This window comes from Pseudochaenichthys georgianus, chromosome 1, assembly GCF_902827115.2.
Source record: "Pseudochaenichthys georgianus chromosome 1, fPseGeo1.2, whole genome shotgun sequence".
NCBI lineage: Eukaryota > Metazoa > Chordata > Actinopteri > Perciformes > Channichthyidae > Pseudochaenichthys > Pseudochaenichthys georgianus.
The window spans coordinates 6,882,685-6,910,147 of record NC_047503.1 but is presented as its reverse complement, the minus strand read 5'-3'; the positions used below and the strand labels follow the sequence as shown (position 1 = coordinate 6,910,147).

The following is a 27,463-nucleotide window of genomic DNA, read 5'->3' as shown; positions in this document are numbered from 1 at the left end:
ACAAAGAAAGTGGTTATAAATTTAACAGATTATTTTTTTGTTCACAGTTATGCTCTTTGTCTCAAATGAAATGTTACTGGATTGATATCGTTATATACTCCTACAGCAGTACCCTAATACCCCTAATGCAGTGGTTCTCGAACTTTTTCTGTCTAGCCCCCCTTTGGAGGAAAAAAGAAAGTCGGGCCCCCCCAAAACAAATAGTCACGTAATGGGCCAAGTTAACATTTATTAAAATACATCAATATGAACATGAGCATTCCTTTGAGCCTGTTTTGCACTGCACATTTGTTCAAGACGGGGTTGCAGGCTTGATCTTCCATCCTCATCATGTACATTACACACCTGTGTCCTACAGCGCCCTCATAGGTTTCCAAGTGTAACTACATGACACATGGCTCTTTTTTTTTGTGATAACAATTTTTCCTCCTGGTCTCTCCTGTCATACCTCTGTGCCCCCCACCTTGAGAAACACTCCCTAATGTAAGGAATCTGAAAGGTGGCACAACAACACTTCCTAAAATATGGAGATAAAACTTTAGTGATGATTATTTTGGGAGAAGAAAGAAGTCTAAAATTGCAAATATCGCACCCATTAATTAATAATTCAATGAATTAATTATCTGAAGTGTATATATTAAATACATTTAATAATATGTTTGTTTATGTTTTAGATTCCTACTTTGTCCCTTGACATATGTTATACTTGAAAATAATGCTTTAAAAAAACAAAGATTTGAGAGATAAATAGCATGGACGTACATGAACAGATGATGGGGATCTTGCAGCACAGCTTGGCCTGCTCTAGGTTTCCTGCTCCAAGAGCGTTCCCAACACGAACACTGGCAGCAGCAGCAAATCCTAATGGGAACTGTTGGAAAACAATAGATAAGTAATCACCAAGGGAGAATTAAAGCTATGTTTTTTCCAGCCAGAGTCGTGGCCTTTTCTTTCATATAATGAAACTACATGGCATTCAGAAGGAAGAGTGCATGTACTCAGCCAAGGAGGACGCCATTAAGGTTTACATCTCATGCTGTCAGGAACGTCCATAAGTCATGAAAACTTCTCTCTGCCCAGTGATACAGTAGGCAGGTGTAGTTAGCTAAAAAGAAAATAGTTCCAACATAAAACTCTTCAAAACAAAGTTGGTGGATATGTTGAATAACCTGGTCATGACTTCTGGAAAGAGATATTGCTGTTAATTAGATACATTATATAGAGAAGGAAAACTGTACAGCTTAGTCAACAATCTAGGTTGATAAATACTACTGGTAAGAGGAAAAATAAGAATTTTAGATTTTAATTTAAAATTGATATTGATTGTTGTCCATTGTTGCCAGCTGTGAACTAGGTATAAACATTACATGTTACTTGTTAGACGCTTTTATCCAAAGCGACTTACATACTCAATACTGTGGGCAATCGCCACAGGAGCAATTTGGGGTGAAGTGTCTCAGGGACACAACGACATGCTGACTGCAGTGGGACTCGAACTTGCTCTGATTCGAAGATCAGCGCATTAACCCACTGCGCCATACGCCTCCCATAAAGAAGTTTGTAAACACGGTAAAAGAATATTAACTAACCTAGCTTGACACTTCTTTCACTACTAATTAAAGGGGCCCTATATGCTCATTTTCAGATTGATATTAGTATGTTATGCCTCTACTGTGACATGTCTTCATGCTTTCTTTTTTTTTGCTGCAGCACCTCTTTTCTCCCTCTGTCTGAAACAAGAGTGCAGTCTGCTCTCATTGGGTAGCTGGCCGGCACTGTTGTGATTGGTCAACCGCGTAGAGATTAGGGGTCGACCGATATTCCGCATTTGACCGATTATCGGCATTGGCCTTTTTTTTTTATCAAATTGCAGATAAAACTTTGGCTCTGATGCGGCCGTTTCTCTGGCTGCAGTCACCACTCTGTGTACACGAGCAATGTCCCGCCCACAGTGCTACCTGATAGGCTATTACTGAAGATTTTCCGGGCGGGAGCTAGCCAGAGAGGCGGGACCTTCTCAGATTACAGGCAGGTGCGAAAGAACGCAGACACAGACTGAAGCAAGCAGCAGCGCTGAGCGGCAGAGCCATACATGTGTTAAACTGAAGTTCAATAAACATCCCAATCCCCTATGCTGAAGTTGCAAAAACACCACGATCTTATGATCCAATTCTATCAGTTTCCCAGTTACACAGGGACGCGGGAAGTCAGTCAGAGTTGGGGGTGCGTGCAGCGTCTTGCAGCGGAGTAACTGTGGTGCGGAGGGGGGGGGGGGCTGCGATTGGAGTCTTGCAGTTGTTCAGGTTGATATGTGAAGCTCATTAGCTAGCCAACATGTATCTAGCAAATGTTTAGCAAAAATATTAGAAGTGAGGCTACTAGACTAATGTTACTACTACTACTACTGTACTAGCTAGTACTAGTACTAGTACTGTACTAGTACTGTACTGTATTAATACTGTAATAGCCTCACTTTTAATAGTTTGCAAAACATTAGCTAGCACTAGTTAAGCATGTCAGCCTGCAGCCCCACTTATTGTCTCTCTCTCCAACTCATTGCAGATGGCTGCACTAAAGAAAAGGGAACAGAGAGGAAACCAGTTGTAAGATGTTTAAAAGTTCATTACACATAATATATGCTAAAATGCATTTCAAAGAAGTTGTGTTGAGTTGTTTTGGAGTATGTGTTATTCTACATTTTGACACCAAGATTTTCTGATTTTGCTGCAAATTTAGATCGGTTCCAAATATCGGTTATCGGTCTCCTTGATTACTAATAATCGGTATCGGTCTTGAAAAAGCCATATCGGTCGATCCCTAGTAGATATGTCCCACCCCTTAGCATATCACGTACAATGCACTAGCCAATAGAAGCGTGAGTGTTACTTGCTGTGGAATAAACAAAGGAGTCCAATAAAGGCGTTTCAGGGGGGAAGTGTGGGAGAGGAACCCATAGAACACACTACAGCAAAGAGAAAACCCCCAAAAAGCATAAAAGGGCCCTTAACTATTATTTAATAAGAGCAATGACCAACACACAAGCAGCAGTTAGCACTAACGATTACTATGTATTAAATGAGAGATATACCATTCAGAGCAGTTACCATGTAAGCCACCACGGACAACTCATAGACGATGGACTGGGCTCCCAGCTCAGCCTCACTGATCAACCCGGCCAGGAACCCTCCGATTTCAAACATCCACCACTCCAGACACAGCATGAGCATGCTGGGGATGGCCAGCTTGACGAAAGGACCCCACTCCTGCAGACACTCCATGGTCCAACCTGAGGGTCAAAGGTTGACTGTTACGCTGCTATTTGTCTTTTAGTCTCTCACTTCATGTTAGAGCCATGTCTTGTTAGCAGTTGCTAAAAAGGATGGACGTATGCTGATTGAGTGAGTTTATTTTTGAAAATATCAAATACTGCAGATATAAAAGTAATAAAGTGGGATGAAAGCTTCACAGAGCCAGGTTGAAATGGTACATTCTCAGGGTATATGCAGGAATCCTGAAGTCAAATGTAATACCTTTTAAGACCCTTTTTAAGACCATTTCCATATATTTAAGACCTCATCGCCAAGGCCGGATTAGTACCTCCAGGGGCCCCTGGGCACTGAGCGCTCATGGGCCCCCCCCCAACCCACGTACCAACAATTAACACCACGCCTACCCAAACATACCAACATGACCAATATTTAGAATTTTCAGTCAATCTGGCATGTCACATCGCACACCTATTTGTCAAAAGCAGGGACGCAGCCACATAGTTCAACCAAAGTAGGTCTAGCCTTTTGCCCTTTTAGTAAAAAATCACAAGACAAAGATACAATGGATAAGATCCCAAGACAGTGTATGGCTCAGGAATACCTAGGTAATATCACTCACAACCTCAGAGCAGCACCCCACTTAATGCCAAAATATAGTACACAAGGAGTTTTATTAGTTACGAACGTGCCGGGCAGCGCGGTCCCATGGGGTGGATGCGCGTTCATTATGCTGAGGAACATAACTCTCAGAATAATGTTATTAGCACATTTTACAACTTGAGGACCGAATGTTTTAATTAGGGCTATACAAACGTTCATACTGGGTAGTTTAAAACAAATTATCCAATGGGAAAAAGTGTTTCCGAGCCCAGCAACCTAACGGAGGTGTAGTACTGCCGTTTGGCCACAACGAATATTCTCATCAGAGTCCGCCGCACTTCCTGGGGGCTTGAGTGAGACCTACAGTATACAGAGACGGTTTAGAAAATATATTAATTTGACCCTATAGAAAAGCTGTGTTATTTATGGCGAAGAGTGAGTGTCATTTAAAACAATGTATGATGAGTGAGGTTGTGCCCGAAAAAAAATTATAATTAAAATAATAATTTTTTTTTTTTTTCATCTTGTCACTGAGGGCCCTCTTTGCTCAAGGGCCCCTGGGCACTTACCCAGGTTGCCCATATGGTTAATCCGACCTTGCTCATCGCCACTTGGAGTTCTAACCGGTTACATTGGCGACACACTTTACCTCACATTTACTATATACAGTATTGATTGTCCTTCCTCCTTATCTTCCAACCATTTGCGGTATGTTTGGAACTTTAAGTATTTTTGGGTCTTTAAATATTTTTGGACCTTTAAGTATATTTGGAACTTTAAGTATTTTTAGAATTTAGGGTATTTTTGGAACTTTAAGTATATTTGGAACTTTAAGAATATTTGGAAATGTAAGTATTTTTGGAACTTTAAGTATATTTGGAACTTTAAGTATTTTTGGAATTTACGGTATTTTTGGAACTTTAAGTATATTTGGAAATGTAAGTATATTTGGAAATGTAAGTATATTTGGAACTTTAAGTATTTTTAGAATTTACGGTATTTTTGGAACTTTAAGTATATTTGGAACTTTAAGAATATTTGGAAATGTAAGTATTTTTGGAATTTACTGTATTGTTGGAACTTTAAGTATTTTTGGATCTTTAAGTATTTTTGGATCTTGGATCTTTCATTTTAAGACCTCATTGCCACTTGGAGTTCTAACCGGTTACATTGGCGACACACTTTACCTCACATTGACTATACAGTATTGATTGTGCTTCCTCCTTATCTTCCAACCATTTGGACGCAAACTTGCATTTCCTCATAACGATGTTGTTTAACAACTGGCTTAAACGGACCTTCGCGCGCTATCAAGCAGTGAGCATGCGATGTCCTGTTCAGATGACGTCAAATCCAACGGGATGCCATACATAAACTACACAGAATCACACTACGCACCTACGCAATGATTACATTCAGGCAGACTTTAGAATACAACCTCTTTGGACAATTATATACTTATTGAAAACAAGCTACAAATGTAATACCTTGGAAAATGCTGTTTAATACTTTTTAATAGCCTTAATTTTCGCTAAATTGATTGATAAACTTTTAATACTTTTTAAGACCCCGCGGACACCCTGATTCTGTACTTCTGGCAAATTATTTCTAGTTTTAAACAAATTGCTTCTCACAGCTCCTAACAAATTCAATAACTTAAAAGTAAAGCCTGACTTGAGGCAGCTGAGTCATCACAGTAACTTCTCCTCCAGAAAACATTACTCAGTTATAGTGTAACTAATCTTGTCAAACATTAAAATGTAGAAGCCGCACAATGAAAAACCAAGGTGTGTGAAAGGGCAGAGACTTGCATGATGAAAGACGATGACATTACTGGACAGAACAAGAAAGTCCACACATTTAAAATGTGTCAATGACAATGAGAAAACTACTGACCTCCCCATGTGGCCTTATGCAGACCCTTCCAGCAGATGTAGACGTATAAGGCCACAGACAGCACATACTGGGAGATAGCATTGGCTGCAGAGGAGCCGCTTCACAGCACAGGAAACATAGAAAGCATTATTATATTTCACATTTTTGTTGACAGCTGCTCAAGGATAGGAAACTAGAGTTCATAATACATTTTGTGTTCAAATTGTGTTCAGATTAATATAAAATACATTACTTTAAATAAATATATATATACATATATAGATCTATTCCAGGGGTGCCCAACCTTTTTTGAACCGAGAGCTACTTGTAAAGTTGCCAGTCTGCTGAGATCTACCAGTCCAAATAGAGAGGCGTAGCCATTACTACCAGGTAAATACACACTTCTACTTGAATAAAACTGACCTTTGTACGATTATTACTTCATAAAATACTGCAGATCCTTTATCATACCTCTTTCTAATCTACACACACATACAAGTATTTAACTGAAGTTACACAACAGTGTTGTTGATACAGAGTTGGAGTTTATTCACACGTCATATACTACAGTGGGTAATGTTTTCAAGAAACATTGAACAGTGCTGCCACATATGACACAGGGAAAAAAGAAAAGACTCTGAACCCTTTCTTTGCCATTATATAAAAATAGTGTTGCTACAAAAGTATAAATTAGGCTTACTAATAAGACAACTCAGATCTCAAGCTACACAGGAATCTGCTGCCAAAGTGCAATAAAAAAGACAAAATTAATAGAATCAAACCCTTTTTTTGTTGCATTTTTGTCGAGTATAAAAAGAAATGCCTTTAAAATAGGATGCAAGCAACACTAGTTTCTTAACCGGAATTGATAATAGACTATAATCAATTTAAGTTTGCATTCTTATACCATTTTGTACAATAATTATAATGAATGAGTTCAAACAAACTAAAACTTACAGCTGATTAATAACGTATCTAACTTGAGTTTTTATTATATCAAAAACCTGTTGAAATGCTGCTGTTATTTTTAATGCCCCCAAAAGCGCGTCGGCAGCCTCCAGGAATGCTTCTTTCACAACTTCGCCGTCTTTGAAAGACTTCATGTGTTTCGCAAGAACGTGACTGACACGATAAGATGCTATGGTAGCAGCCTTGCTCTTGTTGTTGGGCCTGGTGAAAATGGACTGCTGTCCTCTCAGGCCCCTCCCCTTTTGGGAGCGTAGGGCAGAATTAGGAGGGAATTCCGTCTCGTAGCTTTTGTGCACTGTTTTGAAATGCCTCTCCTAAATTACCCTTCTTCGGTAAAGCCACGCTCGCATTGCAGATGAGACAGATGGACTTTGAATTGGAATAGATACAAAAATAATCATCCTCCCACTCTGAGTGAAAATTATATATTTTGGGCTTCTTTGTTGCGGTCTTGTGTGTGTGCACTGCGGACTGTCACTCCTGTTGACACCCCATGGTTGACAGGGACAACATCAGCGAAATAGTTAACGATAAAACAGAATATTGTTGTTCTATTTTTAGACACATCTCGCGATCGACTGGGAATCTCCCCCCTCGACTGGTTGGGCACCCCTGATCTATTCTTTACAAATGTCTCTGTTCAAGGTTATCCATTACAACAATCCAGTGATAAACACTAGTAAGCACAATATTTGGTAAAGGCAAATTATGTGAAAGATATCTGCATAAAGTATTGTGGTGCTGCAGAAAAGTCCTGCTATTCACATTAAATGTGAATGTGAAAGTGTTTTTTAAATGTATGAATGTTTTGGTACAATGGCAATAAGGTGATGTTGAAAAACTCACGCAACGCCCAAATCCAGTGGGTAAAGGAAGACGTATTGCGTGATTGCATTGAAGATATTTGCAACCACTCCAGTCACCACCTGAGGCCAAATAATCCCCTGTAAATCAAAGCACCTGGTGTCAGTATCAATTTGAATAACTTGGGTCGACCCATTGACCTTTTTGTAGATTAGCATCTGCACCTGATTTTGAAGATACCTCCCTTGCAGCTGGTACATAAAAGCAGCCTAAAGAAGGAAACGGCACATTTGAATCAGTGTCATTTGGCTGGTAATTGAGAGTCAGAACAATGCCATTATATCAGATGTATGTGTTGTGTCATTAGTTTAGAATGCACCACACTCACCGGCAGAGCAGGCATGAAGATCTTCACATAGAGCTGGGCGAGACTTCATGCAGGAAAAAAAAAAGAAATGTGCAAATGTCATTGTTGGGTTGAACCATAGGACTGTACATATCTTAGCTTTATAAAATAAAAGGTTATAAGTAATTCTCTGTTGACAAAATTGGATCTGGATCTATATCAGTGCATACATCCAATTAAAAACCAGTTCAATCAAATTAATAAAAACACAACTCTGAATGAAAGCGTTGGTTTCTCCGTATCTCGTGGAAGAGTTTAAAGGAATGGTCCACTCATTAGATAATTAATCAAAACTTCAGTATTTAGTGAAACATTATGTTTAAACCATACCCTGAAGAAATCAGCGATATTCCCCGGTAAATAATGATTTTATAGCTCTTTTTTATCAAAACCTTTATATTCCGTCTGGCCGCCGCCATTTTTGCCATTTTCAGTAGTCACGTGATGGTCGTGACGTCATCCATGCGTTCACTTTGTCAACACACGGAAACATGGCTGAATATTTGAGTTCGGACTCGTCAGCAGAGGAAGAAGTTTTGATGTTTTATCAGTATGACAATACGACACCCTCTGTCCGTAAACCCTCACATCGTACAAGGAAAAACTTCCGAAGAAAACCCCCAGTTTAAAGGGAACATGGGAGAAACCTCAGGGAGAGCAACAGAGGAGGGATCCCTCTCCCAGGACGGACAGACGTGCAATAGATGCCGTGTGTAAATTGAAGAGATAATACATTTGCAACATAGGTAGTCCAGATGTTTGGAAATGCATGTGTGTATAATGGGAGGATGATATAAGATACTAGTATATGTATGCATGTAGTACCACCCTTGCTAGCGATTCCCTCTCTAGTTTAGCATACTCAGCTTCGTTGTCCCTGGCCATAGAATCACGATTTTATGGGGCCTGAAAAAACTGGGGGGAAATACACACTAGTCGGTACTACGCTATATGGAAAGGCCACCAAAAACTGTCCTGGCCTGGATGCTAAAGGACGTTAAAACGGGACTAGCCGCTGCAATGGAAATGCGCTATAACATACCTTATTCTTACTCCGAGCACTACTTCTGCTCCTCCGTCGCTTCACACTTGCAGAGGGCGATTTCTCAACTGGCCGAACTGGTGTCCTGGTCGGTGATGACACCAGAAAGACCGATGGTACTGCATCTCCATTAAGTAATGGTTGTTCCATAAATCCGATGTTATGTTTTATTATACTCTCAGAGTAGTCGTCCGGAAATTTGAAATGTTCGCTGCATACATGAGCCTGTAAATCTCTCGGTTCGGGCCGGCCACATTTCGCTAGCCACTGCCTCCGAATGTACTTCTTACGCTTACCTTTTGGCAACAGATGGAACTAAGCATTCCGTGGATTGTTCCTATCAGAATTGTGGCAATATTTCGCGATACAGTGAGGCATATTTGAAGAGAGAAACTACAGTAAATAACATGGAGATCAACGTGTCCTCGAAAACCAAACGCATGGTTTACGTCACGTCCGGAAAATGGCGGCGCCCACAGTGTTGATGTTATTTCGGTATATAATCAGTTTAAAATCACTGATAATGTCATCGGATTAAAAAAAAAAAAAGAAAGACTGGCAGAGACTGGTCTGTTTTATCGGATGATAATTATTTAAAAATGAGTGTCATGAGCATACCATTCCTTTAAAATCAACTATTTTTCTAGAATTTGCACTAACTATATGTAAAAGGTGATGTGAAGCTGACCGTTGAGCGGCCCGACCAAGCAAGGAGGCAGAGGCAGAACGTCCCAAATACAACCCGGTGTGGGCATTTATTACTCATGGACACATGATTCACAGCCTCAATATTGCTGTCCATGTGAACACAGTCAGCAGCCACAAGGATCTCACACACACAGACTAACAGGAAAACAGAACCTAAATACCCACAGACTAATCAAACCAACAAGACACAGGTGGGGGGGAGGAGACAACACAGGGCACCAGGTGAACCCAACAGACAAGACGGCAGGGGGAATACTTTTCAAACTAAAACAGGAAACACAGACAGACAAACTAAAACACAGACAGATCGCGACAAACAGATGCACAAATTACACATAATCACTTGCTTCCTGTGCAATGTTTTAGGGCGGAACAAATCAATACACTTCGCCAACAACGAAGCTCTACGGCTCCAAAGATCACCTCCGTTACAGGTGACCATGTTGTACTTTGTTGTATCTTTGTTTCTGCTGCCACCAAGTGGTAAACAACGTTTTTCTGATGTCCATTGAGGATCAAATGTAAATCAAAAAGGTTCCATAAAAGTGTGTAGGGATGCACGATATTGGTTTTTTGAAACCGATACCGATAACTTCCTGCTTCTCAAGACCGATACCGATAACCGATAATAATATAATATATATATTAAATGTACCTGTAGTTTTTGCACACCTGGTGGTAAAAAAAAGACTAGTAGTGAGCAAATGATATGGAGTCAGATTTGGGTCAATATTCTAGCACGTAAAACAAGCTACTCACGAGCGTAAAATGTGCTTTTACACACGCATAAAATGACTCGCGAGAGACAGCCCTCTTGCTCCCTCGCGAGAGACAGCCCTCTTGCTCCCTCGCGAGAGTGTCAGCCTCACTCGCTCGTGGAGTCTGTCTACGCGAGAGTGAAAAGTTTCTGACACTTTGGGGCGGAGCCACTGGACTTTGATTGACAGCTGCCAGGAACCCCGGAGTTGCCAGGTTTGATAAATGCCTGAACAGTTGGACGAGATTGGAATGGTAAAGTTGTCCATAAAAAACTATTATATTCGTAAGGTGTACAGCTAATATATATATATATATATATCTCAATTAATTTGATATAAAAAAATGACATTAATTCTAGGAGTGCAATACTTTTATAAACACTATAGTAATAATATGCATTCATTATGACAACATCATACTATTACTATATATTATACTATAGTAGTAGGCTACTATTTAAAATAATATAGTCTTAATACGGAAACGCCAACAAAAACACTATAGTATACTTTTACAAACACTATAGTAATAATATGCATTCACTATGACAATATCATGCTATTAGGAGTGTTCTATAGTGTGTTTTAAAAAACAACTACAGATACACTATATATTATACTAGAATTATACTATTTAAAATAATATAGGAATACTACATACAGTATTCTAGATACAGAGTATTACTATTGAAATATTATAGGGCTACTATAGCTAATAAAATGGCACTACAGAAAAAACTATAGTAATACAATAGCTGGTGAAAAATACTACAGAAACACTACAAACTTACTATAGGACACTATACAACTCTTATAATATACTATAGTAATACTATAGTTCATTTATAGTTCATATCGTAAGGGAGGTGCATACAGCAGACAGTAGCTAGCAGTTTTTCGACAGATACAGCCCACTCAAAAATATATTGTTTATATAAAATTAACTAATCTATATATAATATATATATTAGCTGTACACTTTACGAATATAATAGTTTTTTTTGGACACATTACCATTCAATCTCGTCCAACTGATCTTGCAGCTGTCACTCCTCGGCTTTTGGTAGTTCAGGCATTTATCGAACCTGGCAACTCCGGGCTTCCTGGCAGCTGTCAATCAAAGTCCAGTGGCTCCACCCAAAGTGCCAGAAACTTTTCACGCGCGCGTAGACAGACTCCGCGAGCGAGTGAGGCTGACACTCCCGCGAGGGAGCAAGAGGTCGGGTCTCTCTCGCGAGCGAGCGCATAGACGCTCGCGGGGGGTTTAATCTGCGCGCGAGGGTCATTACATGCGCGTGTAAAAGCACATTTTCTTCTGCTCGTGAGTAGCTTGTTTTGCGCGCTAGAATATTGACCCAAATCTGACTCCATAAAATGACATGAGCATTACTACTATGAACAAAACTAACCCTGGGGTCGTCTCTGGCAAACTTCTTGCCTTTTTCAAAAGCCTCGTCGATAGGTAAAAGCCCGGTGCCTTTGCAGCTGGCTTTGGATTCGCCGCTAGTTTAGCAGCGCAGGCATCTTCGTACGCTTTTAACACACCATCGTAGCCATGGCGATGTTTCAGGTGACTAATCAGGTTGGAAGTATTATAGCTCGTTGCCTTTTTCCCTCCTCGTGGAACTTCTGCATTGCATGTGTTAATACAAATAGCAAGCGAACTATCTAACTCTGAAACTTTGAAATAGTCCCATACTACCGACGACATGTTTGTTTACTGTCCTGGCTTCACGGCCGCACACCATTTACGTCACAGCCAGGCATGAGTTAGGGAGCGCTGGATTTATGAAAAACTCCCCTCTTCCTAAACCACTAATACCACAGTACTGGCAAAACGGGAGGAGCCGAGGGAAAAACAAGCGCCCCTCATCCCAATCCACCCACACCGCAGTATTTTTTAATTATCGGCCCGATAATTATCGTGCACCACTAAAAGTGTGTATTATATTGTTTTCACTTTCACAGGGTTTAGTTTTTAATCTTTGTTCCTGATTATCACTAGAAAATATTTTTTCAGGGACTCCCAGCAGCTTCTACTGAAGCCAGTCCCCAACTCCGAGGACTTCCGGCTGGGGACTTTGGGCGGCAGTATACGCCGTGAAGTTGTTTGCGTCCTGACAGTAAACCCAAAGCAGAAGAAGAATAAGTGACGTCAGCGGCTTCATTTGCCCAATCCTTCCCCAGGAACTTATTCCGGAGTGAACACGATCTGTACTTAGTTCATGACTAAAGAGAACTAAAGAGTTCATGAGAACTAAAGAGTTCTCATGAACTAAGTTCTCATGAACCTTTGTGGGAAAAGTACTGCGGTGTGAATGCACCAAATATAAGGTCACATGTCCATGACAAAATGAAATGCTGTAGGTGTTTGTCGTTTAGAGGAGAGGTTAGGATGTAAAGGCCGCTTAGAGTTTGTTAGGTCATGTCTAGACAATGAATTGAGGCCTTAGCACATTTATGATACCACAGCCTGATACACACTGCAGGGTCCAAACATGATTTAACAAGAAAACCGAGTTCATATAGTCTAGATAAGATCACATCTACTGGATAAGAGTGTCACTGAAGGGAAGAAGCTAAAATATGTGTTTTTAGGGGGTTGAGTAATGTCTAAACCTGGCCACCTCTGGGCTCTGTTTGACAGCGAGGAGAGAGTTCAGTGTTTGATGAGGATGGCCCAGCAGGGGGAAACAGGCCAGCAGCAAAATCAGAATCCCCCTCTGGAGAATCACCCCCACACGCTTCAGGTTACCACTCCCATACGTCTGCGGGACACAGGTAGACGGATATTCAGACAAACCACAGTTGGAAAACACCAAATCACACCAAGGGTATGACTGGTCAAAGAAAACTAACATGATACAAGAGCTCATTGTTTTAAGTTGTTTTAAAAGAGGGGCCCCCAGGACAGCTGGGAATCCAGCTGTATTGGTTTCTGTTTGTTTTGGTTGGACAAATTAAGGGGGGGGACACTACCCTGAGATATGAGGGTATCACAAGTTAACGACAAACCAGTGCCAATGGAAATACCGGTGACGTAACCACCTGCCAAAACAAAACATGATCATTAAAAGATAAATTATTGCCGGTACTGGAAGGTAGGCCAAAAACAGATTTGAATTCAAGAAGGTCTGCTCACCCGCGATTGATAAAGCTACCCCAGCTAGTTCTGTTTTGCCCAGATGACCACAGAAACACCGTGCTGACGAAGCTGAGCATAAACACCATCAACTGGGAAATGATCTGTAGAGCAAAACAAAACACATAATAGCTTTCCTTTCGTTCTCGTTTTATACAAATGGCAGGGATACATACATTTAAAAAAACATGAGACACTGCAGAAAGTGTAAGCCTTACTGTATTAAATATAACACAAGGGTAAGGTGGCATGTGTTGTTGTGATGTTGTCTTTAGAAGTGATACCATGATACAAGATTAGATGTTTTCTTCAAGAAACCATTTAAAAATATTTTCACAGACTTGAAAATCAGATTGGAACTAGAGTGATGCAGGAATAAAAATCCTAAAATCTGAAAGGAGTCAGCATTTTACCCCTCTGGTTTGATTGTTCCAACTCAATGTTTTTTTGAGTGCATTTTTCCTTAGAATCCTAAAATGAAGTGAAGAGTTTTTCAAGTTTTGTTCTAGAACATAAAATACGTCATTGAATACCCTGCCGGTGAATAATGAAGCTTATAACTGTAGACAAGTCACTAAATGAGACCACTATACGTCATCCAGAGTTCCCGTTAGTCGGTAATTACCGGACTATGACCAGTAAAATATGCTGAAGATAGGGTTGCGTTCCATAGTCCATTTAGCTTAGGAACCTTCCTAACCGAGTGAAATGATTCGGAAGTCCTTCAGTGGCAGCCATGATAAGTGCCGTTCCAATCTCCAAATGAAAGGAAAGGAGGTTTCAACTTCCTTTATAACCTCTTTAGCTTAGAACCCACTGGACCTCCCTAACCGAAAGGAGAGGAGAAAATGCTGCCCCACAATGCATTGCAGCCACAGCATTTGTCGTCACTCAAAAGTCGGCCGTTCACGGAAACAACCGATTATGACTGAGAAATGATATCATGAAAGTTACGGTGCTTATTAAGCATTTTAAAACGTATGTGGTAAGTTGCCAAAGTGCTTTGTTTTGAACGTTCATCAGTATTATAATATAATAAACAACATCTCACAGTCTTTACTGAGCTGTGTGGGGTTTGTTCAACTTTTAAAAGATGTTTGAATGGTGATATACACAGTGATAGATGTTAAGGACTAACGTTTATAATAAATACATTTGTATTGATTTTAAGATATTTTCATACAATCATACGTATTGGGATCATTTGTATTAATGTGGACCGGAGGGAGAGGGTGACGAGCAGTTTCACTTTCCTTTTTTATTTCAATTCCAACTTTGGTCCTGAAGAATATGTTTCTCTGTTGTCCACATTCATAAAGCATAACACAACAGCATCAGAGCACGGTGCAGAGTCTCAGATGAGTTTACAGTAGTCCCTCGTTCTTATTAAACATCCATGTTGTAGTCCGCTGTATAGAAAACTGTAGTTTCCAATAGTTTCCCCACAGCAGCAGACGCATATTCATGACGTCCGCTGGCGCATCATAAACACGTGGGATAGTGAAAGTGCATTCGGATTCTCTAAAGTACCGCAGTCTCTTCTCCTAAATCCTTTTGAATTCTCCTATCCACTATCCCTTAACCCCGTGACGTTTCACTCAGAGGTCAAGGAATAGACGATAGGGTTAGAACTTAGGAGCTGATTTTTGGATTATCGGAACGCAACCAAGGCCTGTCACGATAATTACCTCATCGCCAAGGCCGGATTAGTACCTCCAGGGCCCCTGGGCACTGAGCGCTCATGGGCCCCCCCCCAACCCACGTACCAACAATTAACACCACGCCTACCCAAACATACCAACATGACCAATATTTAGAATTTTCAGTCAATCTGGCATGTCACATCGCACACCTATTTGTCAAAAGCAGGGACGCAGCCACATAGTTCAACCAAAGTAGGTCTAGCCTTTTGCCCTTTTAGTAAAAAATCACAAGACAAAGATACAATGGATAAGATCCCAAGACAGTGTATGGCTCAGGAATACCTAGGTAATATCACTCACAACCTCAGAGCAGCACCCCACTTAATGCCAAATATAGTACACAAGGAGTTTTATTAGTTACGAACGTGCCGGGCAGCGCGGTCCCATGGGTGGATGCGCGTTCATTATGCTGAGGAACATAACTCTCAGAATAATGTTATTAGCACATTTTACAACTTGAGGACCGAATGTTTTAATTAGGGCTATACAAACGTTCATACTGGGTAGTTTAAAACAAATTATCCAATGGGAAAAAGTGTTTCCGAGCCCAGCAACCTAACGGAGGTGTAGTACTGCCGTTTGGCCACAACGAATATTCTCATCAGAGTCCGCCGCACTTCCTGGGGGCTTGAGTGAGACCTACAGTATACAGAGACGGTTTAGAACATATATTAATTTGACCCTATAGAAAAGCTGTGTTATATATGGCGAAGAGTGAGTGTCATTTAAAACAATGTATGATGAGTGAGGTTGTGCCCGAAAAAAACCTTTTTTTTATTTTTTATCTTGTCACTGAGGGCCCTCTTTGCTCATGGGCCCCTGGGCACTTACCCAGGTTGCCCATATGGTTAATCCGACCTTGCTCATCGCCACTTGGAGTTCTAACCGGTTACATTGGCGACACACTTTACCTCACATTTACTATATACAGTATTGATTGTCCTTCCTCCTTATCTTCCAACCATTTGCGGTATGTTTGGAACTTTAAGTATTTTTGGGTCTTTAAATATTTTTGGACCTTTAAGTATATTTGGAACTTTAAGTATTTTTAGAATTTAGGGTATTTTTGGAACTTTAAGTATATTTGGAACTTTAAGAATATTTGGAAATGTAAGTATTTTTGGAACTTTAAGTATATTTGGAACTTTAAGTATTTTTGGAATTTACGGTATTTTTGGAACTTTAAGTATATTTGGAAATGTAAGTATATTTGGAAATGTAAGTATATTTGGAACTTTAAGTATTTTTAGAATTTACGGTATTTTTGGAACTTTAAGTATTTGGAACTTTAAGAATATTTGGAAATGTAAGTATTTTTGGAATTTACTGTATTGTTGGAACTTTAAGTATTTTTGGATCTTTAAGTATTTTTGGATCTTGGATCTTTCATTTTAAGACCTCATTGCCACTTGGAGTTCTAACCGGTTACATTGGCGACACACTTTACCTCACATTGACTATACAGTATTGATTGTGCTTCCTCCTTATCTTCCAACCATTTGGACGCAAACTTGCATTTCCTCATAACGATGTTGTTTAACAACTGGCTTAAACGGACCTTCGCGCGCTATCAAGCAGTGAGCATGCGATGTCCTGTTCAGATGACGTCAAATCCAACGGGATGCCATACATAAACTACACAGAATCACACTACGCACCTACGCAATGATTACATTCAGGCAGACTTTAGAATACAACCTCTTTGGACAATTATATACTTATTGAAAACAAGCTACAAATGTAATACCTTGGAAAATGCTGTTTAATACTTTTTAATAGCCTTAATTTTCGCTAAATTGATTGATAAACTTTTAATACTTTTTAAGACCCCGCGGACACCCTGATTCTGTACTTCTGGCAAATTATTTCTAGTTTTAAACAAATTGCTTCTCACAGCTCCTAACAAATTCAATAACTTAAAAGTAAAGCCTGACTTGAGGCAGCTGAGTCATCACAGTAACTTCTCCTCCAGAAAACATTACTCAGTTATAGTGTAACTAATCTTGTCAAACATTAAAATGTAGAAGCCGCACAATGAAAAACCAAGGTGTGTGAAAGGGCAGAGACTTGCATGATGAAAGACGATGACATTACTGGACAGAACAAGAAAGTCCACACATTTAAAATGTGTCAATGACAATGAGAAAACTACTGACCTCCCCATGTGGCCTTATGCAGACCCTTCCAGCAGATGTAGACGTATAAGGCCACAGACAGCACATACTGGGAGATAGCATTGGCTGCAGAGGAGCCGCTTCACAGCACAGGAAACATAGAAAGCATTATATTTCACATTTTTGTTGACAGCTGCTCAAGGATAGGAAACTAGAGTTCATAATACATTTTGTGTTCAAATTGTGTTCAGATTAATATAAAATACATTACTTTAAATAAATATATATATACATATATAGATCTATTCCAGGGGTGCCCAACCTTTTTTGAACCGAGAGCTACTTGTAAAGTTGCCAGTCTGCTGAGATCTACCAGTCCAAATAGAGAGGCGTAGCCATTACTACCAGGTAAATACACACTTCTACTTGAATAAAACTGACCTTTGTACGATTATTACTTCATAAAATACTGCAGATCCTTTATCATACCTCTTTCTAATCTACACACACATACAAGTATTTAACTGAAGTTACACAACAGTGTTGTTGATACAGAGTTGGAGTTTATTCACACGTCATATACTACAGTGGGTAATGTTTTCAAGAAACATTGAACAGTGCTGCCACATATGACACAGGGAAAAAAGAAAAGACTCTGAACCCTTTCTTTGCCATTATATAAAAATAGTGTTGCTACAAAAGTATAAATTAGGCTTACTAATAAGACAACTCAGATCTCAAGCTACACAGGAATCTGCTGCCAAAGTGCAATAAAAAAGACAAAATTAATAGAATCAAACCCTTTTTTTGTTGCATTTTTGTCGAGTATAAAAAGAAATGCCTTTAAAATAGGATGCAAGCAACACTAGTTTCTTAACCGGAATTGATAATAGACTATAATCAATTTAAGTTTGCATTCTTATACCATTTTGTACAATAATTATAATGAATGAGTTCAAACAACTAAAACTTACAGCTGATTAATAACGTATCTAACTTGAGTTTTTATTATATCAAAAACCTGTTGAAATGCTGCTGTTATTTTTAATGCCCCCAAAAGCGCGTCGGCAGCCTCCAGGAATGCTTCTTTCACAACTTCGCCGTCTTTGAAAGACTTCATGTGTTTCGCAAGAACGTGACTGACACGATAAGATGCTATGGTAGCAGCCTTGCTCTTGTTGTTGGGCCTGGTGAAAATGGACTGCTGTCCTCTCAGGCCCCTCCCCTTTTGGGAGCGTAGGGCAGAATTAGGAGGGAATTCCGTCTCGTAGCTTTTGTGCACTGTTTTGAAATGCCTCTCCTAAATTACCCTTCTTCGGTAAAGCCACGCTCGCATTGCAGATGAGACAGATGGACTTTGAATTGGAATAGATACAAAAATAATCATCCTCCCACTCTGAGTGAAAATTATATATTTTGGGCTTCTTTGTTGCGGTCTTGTGTGTGCACTGCGGACTGTCACTCCTGTTGACACCCCATGGTTGACAGGGACAACATCAGCGAAATAGTTAACGATAAAACAGAATATTGTTGTTCTATTTTTAGACACATCTCGCGATCGACTGGGAATCTCCCCCCTCGACTGGTTGGGCACCCCTGATCTATTCTTTACAAATGTCTCTGTTCAAGGTTATCCATTACAACACCAGTGATAAACACTAGTAAGCACAATATTTGGTAAAGGCAAATTATGTGAAAGATATCTGCATAAAGTATTGTGGTGCTGCAGAAAAGTCCTGCTATTCACATTAAATGTGAATGTGAAAGTGTTTTTTAAATGTATGAATGTTTTGGTACAATGGCAATAAGGTGATGTTGAAAAACTCACGCAACGCCCAAATCCAGTGGGTAAAGGAAGACGTATTGCGTGATTGCATTGAAGATATTTGCAACCACTCCAGTCACCACCTGAGGCCAAATAATCCCCTGTAAATCAAAGCACCTGGTGTCAGTATCAATTTGAATAACTTGGGTCGACCCATTGACCTTTTTGTAGATTAGCATCTGCACCTGATTTTGAAGATACCTCCCTTGCAGCTGGTACATAAAAGCAGCCTAAAGAAGGAAACGGCACATTTGAATCAGTGTCATTTGGCTGGTAATTGAGAGTCAGAACAATGCCATTATATCAGATGTATGTGTTGTGTCATTAGTTTAGAATGCACCACACTCACCGGCAGAGCAGGCATGAAGATCTTCACATAGAGCTGGGCGAGACTTCATGCAGGAAAAAAAAAGAAATGTGCAAATGTCATTGTTGGGTTGAACCATAGGACTGTACATATCTTAGCTTTATAAAATAAAAGGTTATAAGTAATTCTCTGTTGACAAAATTGGATCTGGATCTATATCAGTGCATACATCCAATTAAAAACCAGTTCAATCAATTAATAATAACACAACTCTGAATGAAAGCGTTGGTTTCTCCGTATCTCGTGGAAGAGTTTAAAGGAATGGTCCACTCATTAGATAATTAATCAAAACTTCAGTATTTAGTGAAACATTATGTTTAAACCATACCCTGAAGAAATCAGCGATATTCCCGGTAGTAAATAATGATTTTATAGCTCTTTTTTATCAAAACCTTTATATTCCGTCTGGCCGCCGCCATTTTTGCCATTTTCAGTAGTCACGTGATGGTCGTGACGTCATCCATGCGTTCACTTTGTCAACACACGGAAACATGGCTGAATATTTGAGTTCGGACTCGTCAGCAGAGGAAGAAGTTTTGATGTTTTATCAGTATGACAATACGACACCCTCTGTCCGTAAACCCTCACATCGTACAAGGAAAAACTTCCGAGAAAAACCCCCAGTTTAAAGGGAACATGGGAGAAACCTCAGGGAGAGCCAACAGAGGAGGGATCCCTCCCCAGGACGGACAAGACGTGCAATAGATGCCGTGTGTAATGAAGAGATAATACATTTGCAACATAGGTAGTCAGATGTTTGGAAATGCATGTGTGTATAATGGGAGGATGATATAAGATACTAGTATATGTATGCATGTAGTACCACCCTTGCTAGCGATTCCCTCTCTAGTTTAGCATACTCAGCCTTCGTTGTCCCTGCCATAGAATCACGATTTTATGGGGCCTGAAAAAAACTGGGGGGAAATACACACTAGTCGGTACTACGCTATATGGAAAGGCCACCAAAAACTGTCCTGGCCTGGATGCTAAAGGACGTTAAAACGGGACTAGCCGCTGCAATGGAAATGCGCTATAACATACCTTATTCTTACTCCGAGCCACTACTTCTGCTCCTCCGTCGCTTCCACACTTGCAGAGGGCGATTTCTCAACTGGCCGAACTGGTGTCCTGGTCGGTGATGACACCAGAAAGACCGATGGTACTGCATCTCCATTAAGTAATGGTTGTTCCATAAATCCCATGTTATGTTTTATTATACTCTCAGAGTAGTCGTCCGGAAAATTTGAAATGTTCGCTGCATACATGAGCCTGTAAATCTCTCGGTTCGGGCCGGCCACATTTCGCTAGCCACTGCCTCCGAATGTACTTCTTACGCTTACCTTTTGGCAACAGATGGAACTAAGCATTCCGTGGATGTTCCTATCAAGAATTGTGGCAATATTTCGCGATACAGTGAGGCATATTTGAAGAGAGAAACTACAGTAAATAACATGGAGATCAACGTGTCCTCGAAAACCAAACGCATGGTTTACGTCACGTCCGGGAAATGGCGGCGCCCACAGTGTTGATGTTATTCGGTATATAATCAGTTTAAAATCACTGATAATGTCATCGGATTAAAAAAAAAAAGAAAGACTGGCAGAGACTGGTCTGTTTTATCGGATGATAATTATTTAAAAATGAGTGTCATGAGCATTACCATTCCTTTAAAATCAACTATTTTTCTAGAATTTGCCACTAACTATATGTAAAAGGTGATGTGAAGCTGACCGTTGAGCGGCCCGACCAAGCAAGGAGGCAGAGGCAGAACGTCCCAAATACAACCCGGTGTGGGCATTTATTACTCATGGACACATGATTCACAGCCTCAATATTGCTGTCCATGTGAACACAGTCAGCAGCCACAAGGATCTCACACACACAGAACTAACAGGAAAACAGAACCTAAATACCCACAGACTAATCAAACCAACAAGACACAGGTGGGGGGGAGGAGACAACACAGGGCACCAGGTGAACCCAAACAGAACAAGACGGCAGGGGGAATACTTTTCAAACTAAAACAGGAAACACAGACAGACAAACTAAAACACAGACAGATCGCGACAAAACAGATGCACAAATTACACATAATCACTTGCTTCCTGTGCAATGTTTAGGGCGGAACAAATCAATACACTTCGCCAACAACGAAGCTCTACGGCTCCAAAGATCACCTCCGTTACAGGTGACCATGTTGTACTTTGTTGTATCTTTGTTTCTGCTGCCACCAAGTGGTAAACAACGTTTTTCTGATGTCCATTGAGGATCAAATGTAAATCAAAAAGGTTCCATAAAAGTGTGTAGGGATGCACGATATTGGTTTTTTGAAACCGATACCGATAACTTCCTGCTTCTCAAGACCGATACCGATAACCGATAATAATATAATATATATATTAAATGTACCTGTAGTTTTTGCACACCTGGTGGTAAAAAAAAGACTAGTAGTGAGCAAATGATATGGAGTCAGATTTGGGTCAATATTCTAGCACGTAAAACAAGCTACTCACGAGCGTAAAATGTGCTTTTACACACGCATAAAATGACTCGCGAGAGACAGCCCTCTTGCTCCCTCGCGAGAGTGTCAGCCTCACTCGCTCGTGGAGTCTGTCTACGCGAGAGTGAAAAGTTTCTGACACTTTGGGGCGGAGCCACTGGACTTTGATTGACAGCTGCCAGGAACCCCGGAGTTGCCAGGTTTGATAAATGCCTGAACAGTTGGACGAGATGGAATGGTAAAGTTGTCCATAAAAAACTATTATATTCGTAAAGTGTACAGCTAATATATATATATATATATATCTCAATTAATTTGATATAAAAAAATGACATTAATTCTAGGAGTGCAATACTTTTATAAACACTATAGTAATAATATGCATTCATTATGACAACATCATACTATTACTATATATTATACTATAGTAGTAGGCTACTATTTAAAATAATATAGTCTTAATACGGAAACGCCAACAAAAACACTATAGTAATACTTTTACAAACACTATAGTAATAATATGCATTCACTATGACAATATCATGCTATTAGGAGTGTTCTATAGTGTGTTTAAAAAACAACTACAGATACACTATATATTATACTAGAATTATACTATTTAAAATAATATAGGAATACTACATACAGTATTCTAGATACAGAGTATTACTATTGAAATATTATAGGGCTACTATAGCTAATAAAATGGCACTACAGAAAAAACTATAGTAATACAATAGCTGGTGAAAAATACTACAGAACACTACAAACTTACTATAGGACACTATACAACTCTTATAATATACTATAGTAATACTATAGTTCATTTATAGTTCATATCGTAAGGGAGGTGCATACAGCAGACAGTAGCTAGCAGTTTTCGACAGATACAGCCCACTCAAAAATATATTGTTTTATATAAAATTAACTAATCTATATATATATATATATTAGCTGTACACTTTACGAATATAATAGTTTTTTTTGGACACATTTACCATTCAATCTCGTCCAACTGATCTTGCAGCTGTCACTCCTCGGCTTTTGGTAGTTCAGGCATTTATCGAACCTGGCAACTCCGGGCTTCCTGGCAGCTGTCAATCAAAGTCCAGTGGCTCCACCCCAAAGTGCCAGAAACTTTTCACGCGCGCGTAGACAGACTCCGCGAGCGAGTGAGGCTGACACTCCCGCGAGGGAGCAAGAGGTCTGTCTCTCTCGCGAGCGAGCGCATAGACGCTCGCGGGGGTTTAATCTGCGCGCGAGGGTCATTACATGCGCGTGTAAAAGCACATTTTCTGCTCGTGAGTAGCTTGTTTTGCGCGCTAGAATATTGACCCAAATCTGACTCCATAAAATGACATGAGCATTACTACTATGAACAAAACTAACCCTGGGGTCGTCTCTGGCAAACTTCTTGCCTTTTTCAAAAGCCTCGTCGATAGGTAAAAGCCCGGTGCCTTTGCAGCTGGCTTTGGATTCGCCGCTAGTTTAGCAGCGCAGGCATCTTCGTACGCTTTTAACACACCATCGTAGCCATGGCGATGTTTCAGGTGACTAATCAGGTTGGAAGTATTATAGTTCGTTGCCTTTTTCCCTCCTCGTGGAACTTCTGCATTGCATGTGTTAATACAAATAGCAAGCGAACTATCTAACTCTGAAACTTTGAAATAGTCCCATACTACCGACGACATGTTTGTTTACTGTCCTGGCTTCACGGCCGCACACCATTTACGTCACAGCCAGGCATGAGTTAGGGAGCGCTGGATTTGTGAAAAACTCCCCTCTTCCTAAACCACTAATACCACAGTACTGGCAAAACGGGAGGAGCCGAGGGAAAAACAAGCGCCCCTCATCCCAATCCACCCACACCGCAGTATTTTTTAATTATCGGCCCGATAATTATCGTGCACCACTAAAAGTGTGTATTATATTGTTTTCACTTTCACAGGGTTTAGTTTTTAATCTTTGTTCCTGATTATCACTAGAAAATATTTTTTCAGGGACTCCCAGCAGCTTCTACTGAAGCCAGTCCCCAACTCCGAGGACTTCCGGCTGGGGACTTTGGGCGGCAGTATACGCCGTGAAGTTGTTTGCGTCCTGACAGTAAACCCAAAGCAGAAGAAGAATAAGTGACGTCAGCGGCTTCATTTGCCCAATCCTTCCCCAGGAACTTATTCCGGAGTGAACACGATCTGTACTTAGTTCATGACTAAAGAGAACTAAAGAGTTCATGAGAACTAAAGAGTTCTCATGAACTAAGTTCTCATGAACCTTTGTGGGAAAAGTACTGCGGTGTGAATGCACCAAATATAAGGTCACATGTCCATGACAAAATGAAATGCTGTAGGTGTTTGTCGTTTAGAGGAGAGGTTAGGATGTAAAGGCCGCTTAGAGTTTGTTAGGTCATGTCTAGACAATGAATTGAGGCCTTAGCACATTTATGATACCACAGCCTGATACACACTGCAGGGTCCAAACATGATTTAACAAGAAAACCGAGTTCATATAGTCTAGATAAGATCACATCTACTGGATAAGAGTGTCACTGAAGGGAAGAAGCTAAAATATGTGTTTTTAGGGGGTTGAGTAATGTCTAACCTGGCCACCTCTGGGCTCTGTTTGACAGCGAGGAGAAGAGGTTCAGTGTTGATGAGGATGGCCCAGCAGGGGAAACAGGCCAGCAGCAAAATCAGAATCCCCCTCTGGAGAATCACCCCCACACGCTTCAGGTTACCACTCCCATACGTCTGCGGGACACAGGTAGACGGATATTCAGACAACCACAGTTGGAAAACACCAAATCACACCAAGGGTATGACTGGTCAAAGAAAACTAACATGATACAAGAGCTCATTGTTTTAAGTTGTTTTAAAAGAGGGGCCCCCAGGACAGCCTGGGAATCCAGCTGTATTGGTTCTGTTTGTTTTGGTTGGACAAATTAAAGGGGGGGGACACTACCTGAGATATGAGGGTATCACAAGTTAACGACAAACCAGTGCCAATGGAAATACCGGTGACGTTAACCACCTGCCAAAACAAAACATGATCATTAAAAGATAAATATTGCCGGTACTGGAAGGTAGGCCAAAAACAGATTTGAATTCAAGAAGGTCTGCTCACCGCGATTGATAAAGCTACCCCAGCTAGTTCTGTTTTGCCCAGATGACCACAGAACACCGTGCTGACGAAGCTGAGCATAAACACCATCAACTGGGAAATGATCTGTAGAGCAAAACAAAACACATAATAGCTTTCCTTTCGTTCTCGTTTATACAAATGGCAGGGATACATACATTTAAAAAAACATGAGACACTGCAGAAAGTGTAAGCCTTACTGTATTAAATGTAACACAAGGGTAAGGTGGCATGTGTTGTTGTGATGTTGTCTTTAGAAGCGATACCATGATACAAGATTAGATGTTTTCTTCAAGAAACCATTTAAAAATATTTTCACAGACTTGAAAATCAGATTGGAACTAGAGTGATGCAGGAATAAAAATCCTAAAATCTGAAAGGAGTCAGCATTTTACCCCTCTGGTTTGATTGTTCCAACTCAATGTTTTTTTGAGTGCATTTTTTCTTAGAATCCTAAAATGAAGTGAAGAGTTTTTCAAGTTTTGTTCTAGAACATAAAATACGTCATTGAATACCCTGCCGGTGAATAATGAAGCTTATAACTGTAGACAAGTCACTAAATGAGACCACTATACGTCATCCAGAGTTCCCGTTAGTCGGTAATTACCGGACTATGACCAGTAAAATATGCTGAAGAATAGGGTTGCGTTCCAATAGTCCATTTAGCTTAGGAACCTTCCTAACCGAGTGAAATGATTCGGAAGTCCTTCAGTGGCAGCCATGATAAGTGCCGTTCCAATTCTCCAAATGAAAGGAAAGGAGGTTTCAAACTTCCTTTATAACCTCCTTTAGCTTAGGAACCACTGGACCTCCCTAACCGAAAGGAGAGGAGAAAATGCTGCCCCACAATGCATTGCAGCCACAGCATTTGTCGTCACTCAAAAGTCGGCCGTTCACGGAAACAACCGATTATGACTGAGAAATGATATCATGAAAGTTACGGTGCTTATTAAGCATTTTAAAACGTATGTGGTAAGTTGCCAAAGTGCTTTGTTTTGAACGTTCATCAGTATTATAATATAATAAACAACATCTCACAGTCTTTACTGAGCTGTGTGGGGTTTGTTCAACTTTTAAAAGATGTTTGAATGGTGATATACACAGTGATAGATGTTAAGGACTAACGTTTATAATAAATACATTTGTATTGATTTTAAGATATTTTCATACAATCATACGTATTGGGATCATTTGTATTAATGTGGACCGGAGGGAGAGGGTGACGAGCAGTTTCACTTTCCTTTTTTATTTCAATTCCAACTTTGGTCCTGAAGAATATGTTTCTCTGTTGTCCACATTCATAAAGCATAACACAACAGCATCAGAGCACGGTGCAGAGTCTCAGATGAGTTTACAGTAGTCCCTCGTTCTTATTAAACATCCATGTTGTAGTCCGCTGTATAGAAAACTGTAGTTTCCAATAGTTTCCCCACAGCAGCAGACGCATATTCATGACGTCCGCTGGCGCATCATAAACACGTGGGATAGTGAAAGTGCATTCGGATTCTCTAAAGTACCGCAGTCTCTTCTCCTAAATCCTTTTGAATTCTCCTATCCACTATCCCTTAACCCCGTGACGTTTCACTCAGAGGTCAAGGAATAGACGATAGGGTTAGAACTTAGGAGCTGATTTTTGGATTATCGGAACGCAACCAAGGCCTGTCACGATAATTAATTTATAATATTGTCGGCACTGTTGTAAGACCATTTTAAACCACTGACATAATGATAATATATAATAATAATTCAAGTACATCCTTTCAAACATAACTTTTTATTGAACATTCAACATTGCAAATTAAATGTGAAATAATATTAAAATATATAAATGATATATAATAAATTATAATAAATAAATTAAATCACACACAACCAAAACAATAAATTAAATAGACTCAGGCTGGAAAACAGAGCTCTATCTCTCTATCTATTTATATATATATATATATATATATATAAATATATACATACATAGCACAAATTGTCTCACAAGCAAAGAAACCCTCCTTAAAACAATAGTCAAGTGTACAGTCCACTGTCCATACAGGACCCAGATGCCTCAACAGGCCATATCCAAATCTGTTTTTCAAAGTTTTCGAGCAAGGACCACCAACATGTTTGCATTGTCGGGAAAAAAATGCATCTTTGATTATAAACTGTCGGGAAGGTGGGGGCTCTCGAGCTGCCGTGTTTGCTCCCAGCTGGGAACACGGAATGGGGTGATTGTGTTTTAAGTGTAGTTTAAA

The 27,463-nt window shown here is 40.0% G+C and overlaps 1 protein-coding gene across 1 annotated transcript in view; it reads right to left on the bottom strand.

Moving 5' to 3' along the window:
- Positions 1-27,463, bottom strand: part of LOC117445312 (multidrug and toxin extrusion protein 1-like) — a 60,684-nt gene that overhangs the window by 7,168 nt on the left and 26,053 nt on the right. Inside the window, exons 2-10 of the mRNA XM_034080914.2 lie at positions 25,203-25,304; positions 25,041-25,109; positions 24,681-24,829; positions 19,565-19,607; positions 19,401-19,445; positions 19,219-19,316; positions 17,433-17,530; positions 3,105-3,286; positions 763-871 (exon numbers count right to left, since the gene is read on the bottom strand). Coding sequence (XP_033936805.1) covers positions 763-871; positions 3,105-3,286; positions 17,433-17,530; positions 19,219-19,316; positions 19,401-19,445; positions 19,565-19,607; positions 24,681-24,829; positions 25,041-25,109; positions 25,203-25,304 — 895 coding nt within the window. The remainder of the gene's footprint in view (positions 1-762; positions 872-3,104; positions 3,287-17,432; positions 17,531-19,218; positions 19,317-19,400; positions 19,446-19,564; positions 19,608-24,680; positions 24,830-25,040; positions 25,110-25,202; positions 25,305-27,463) is intronic.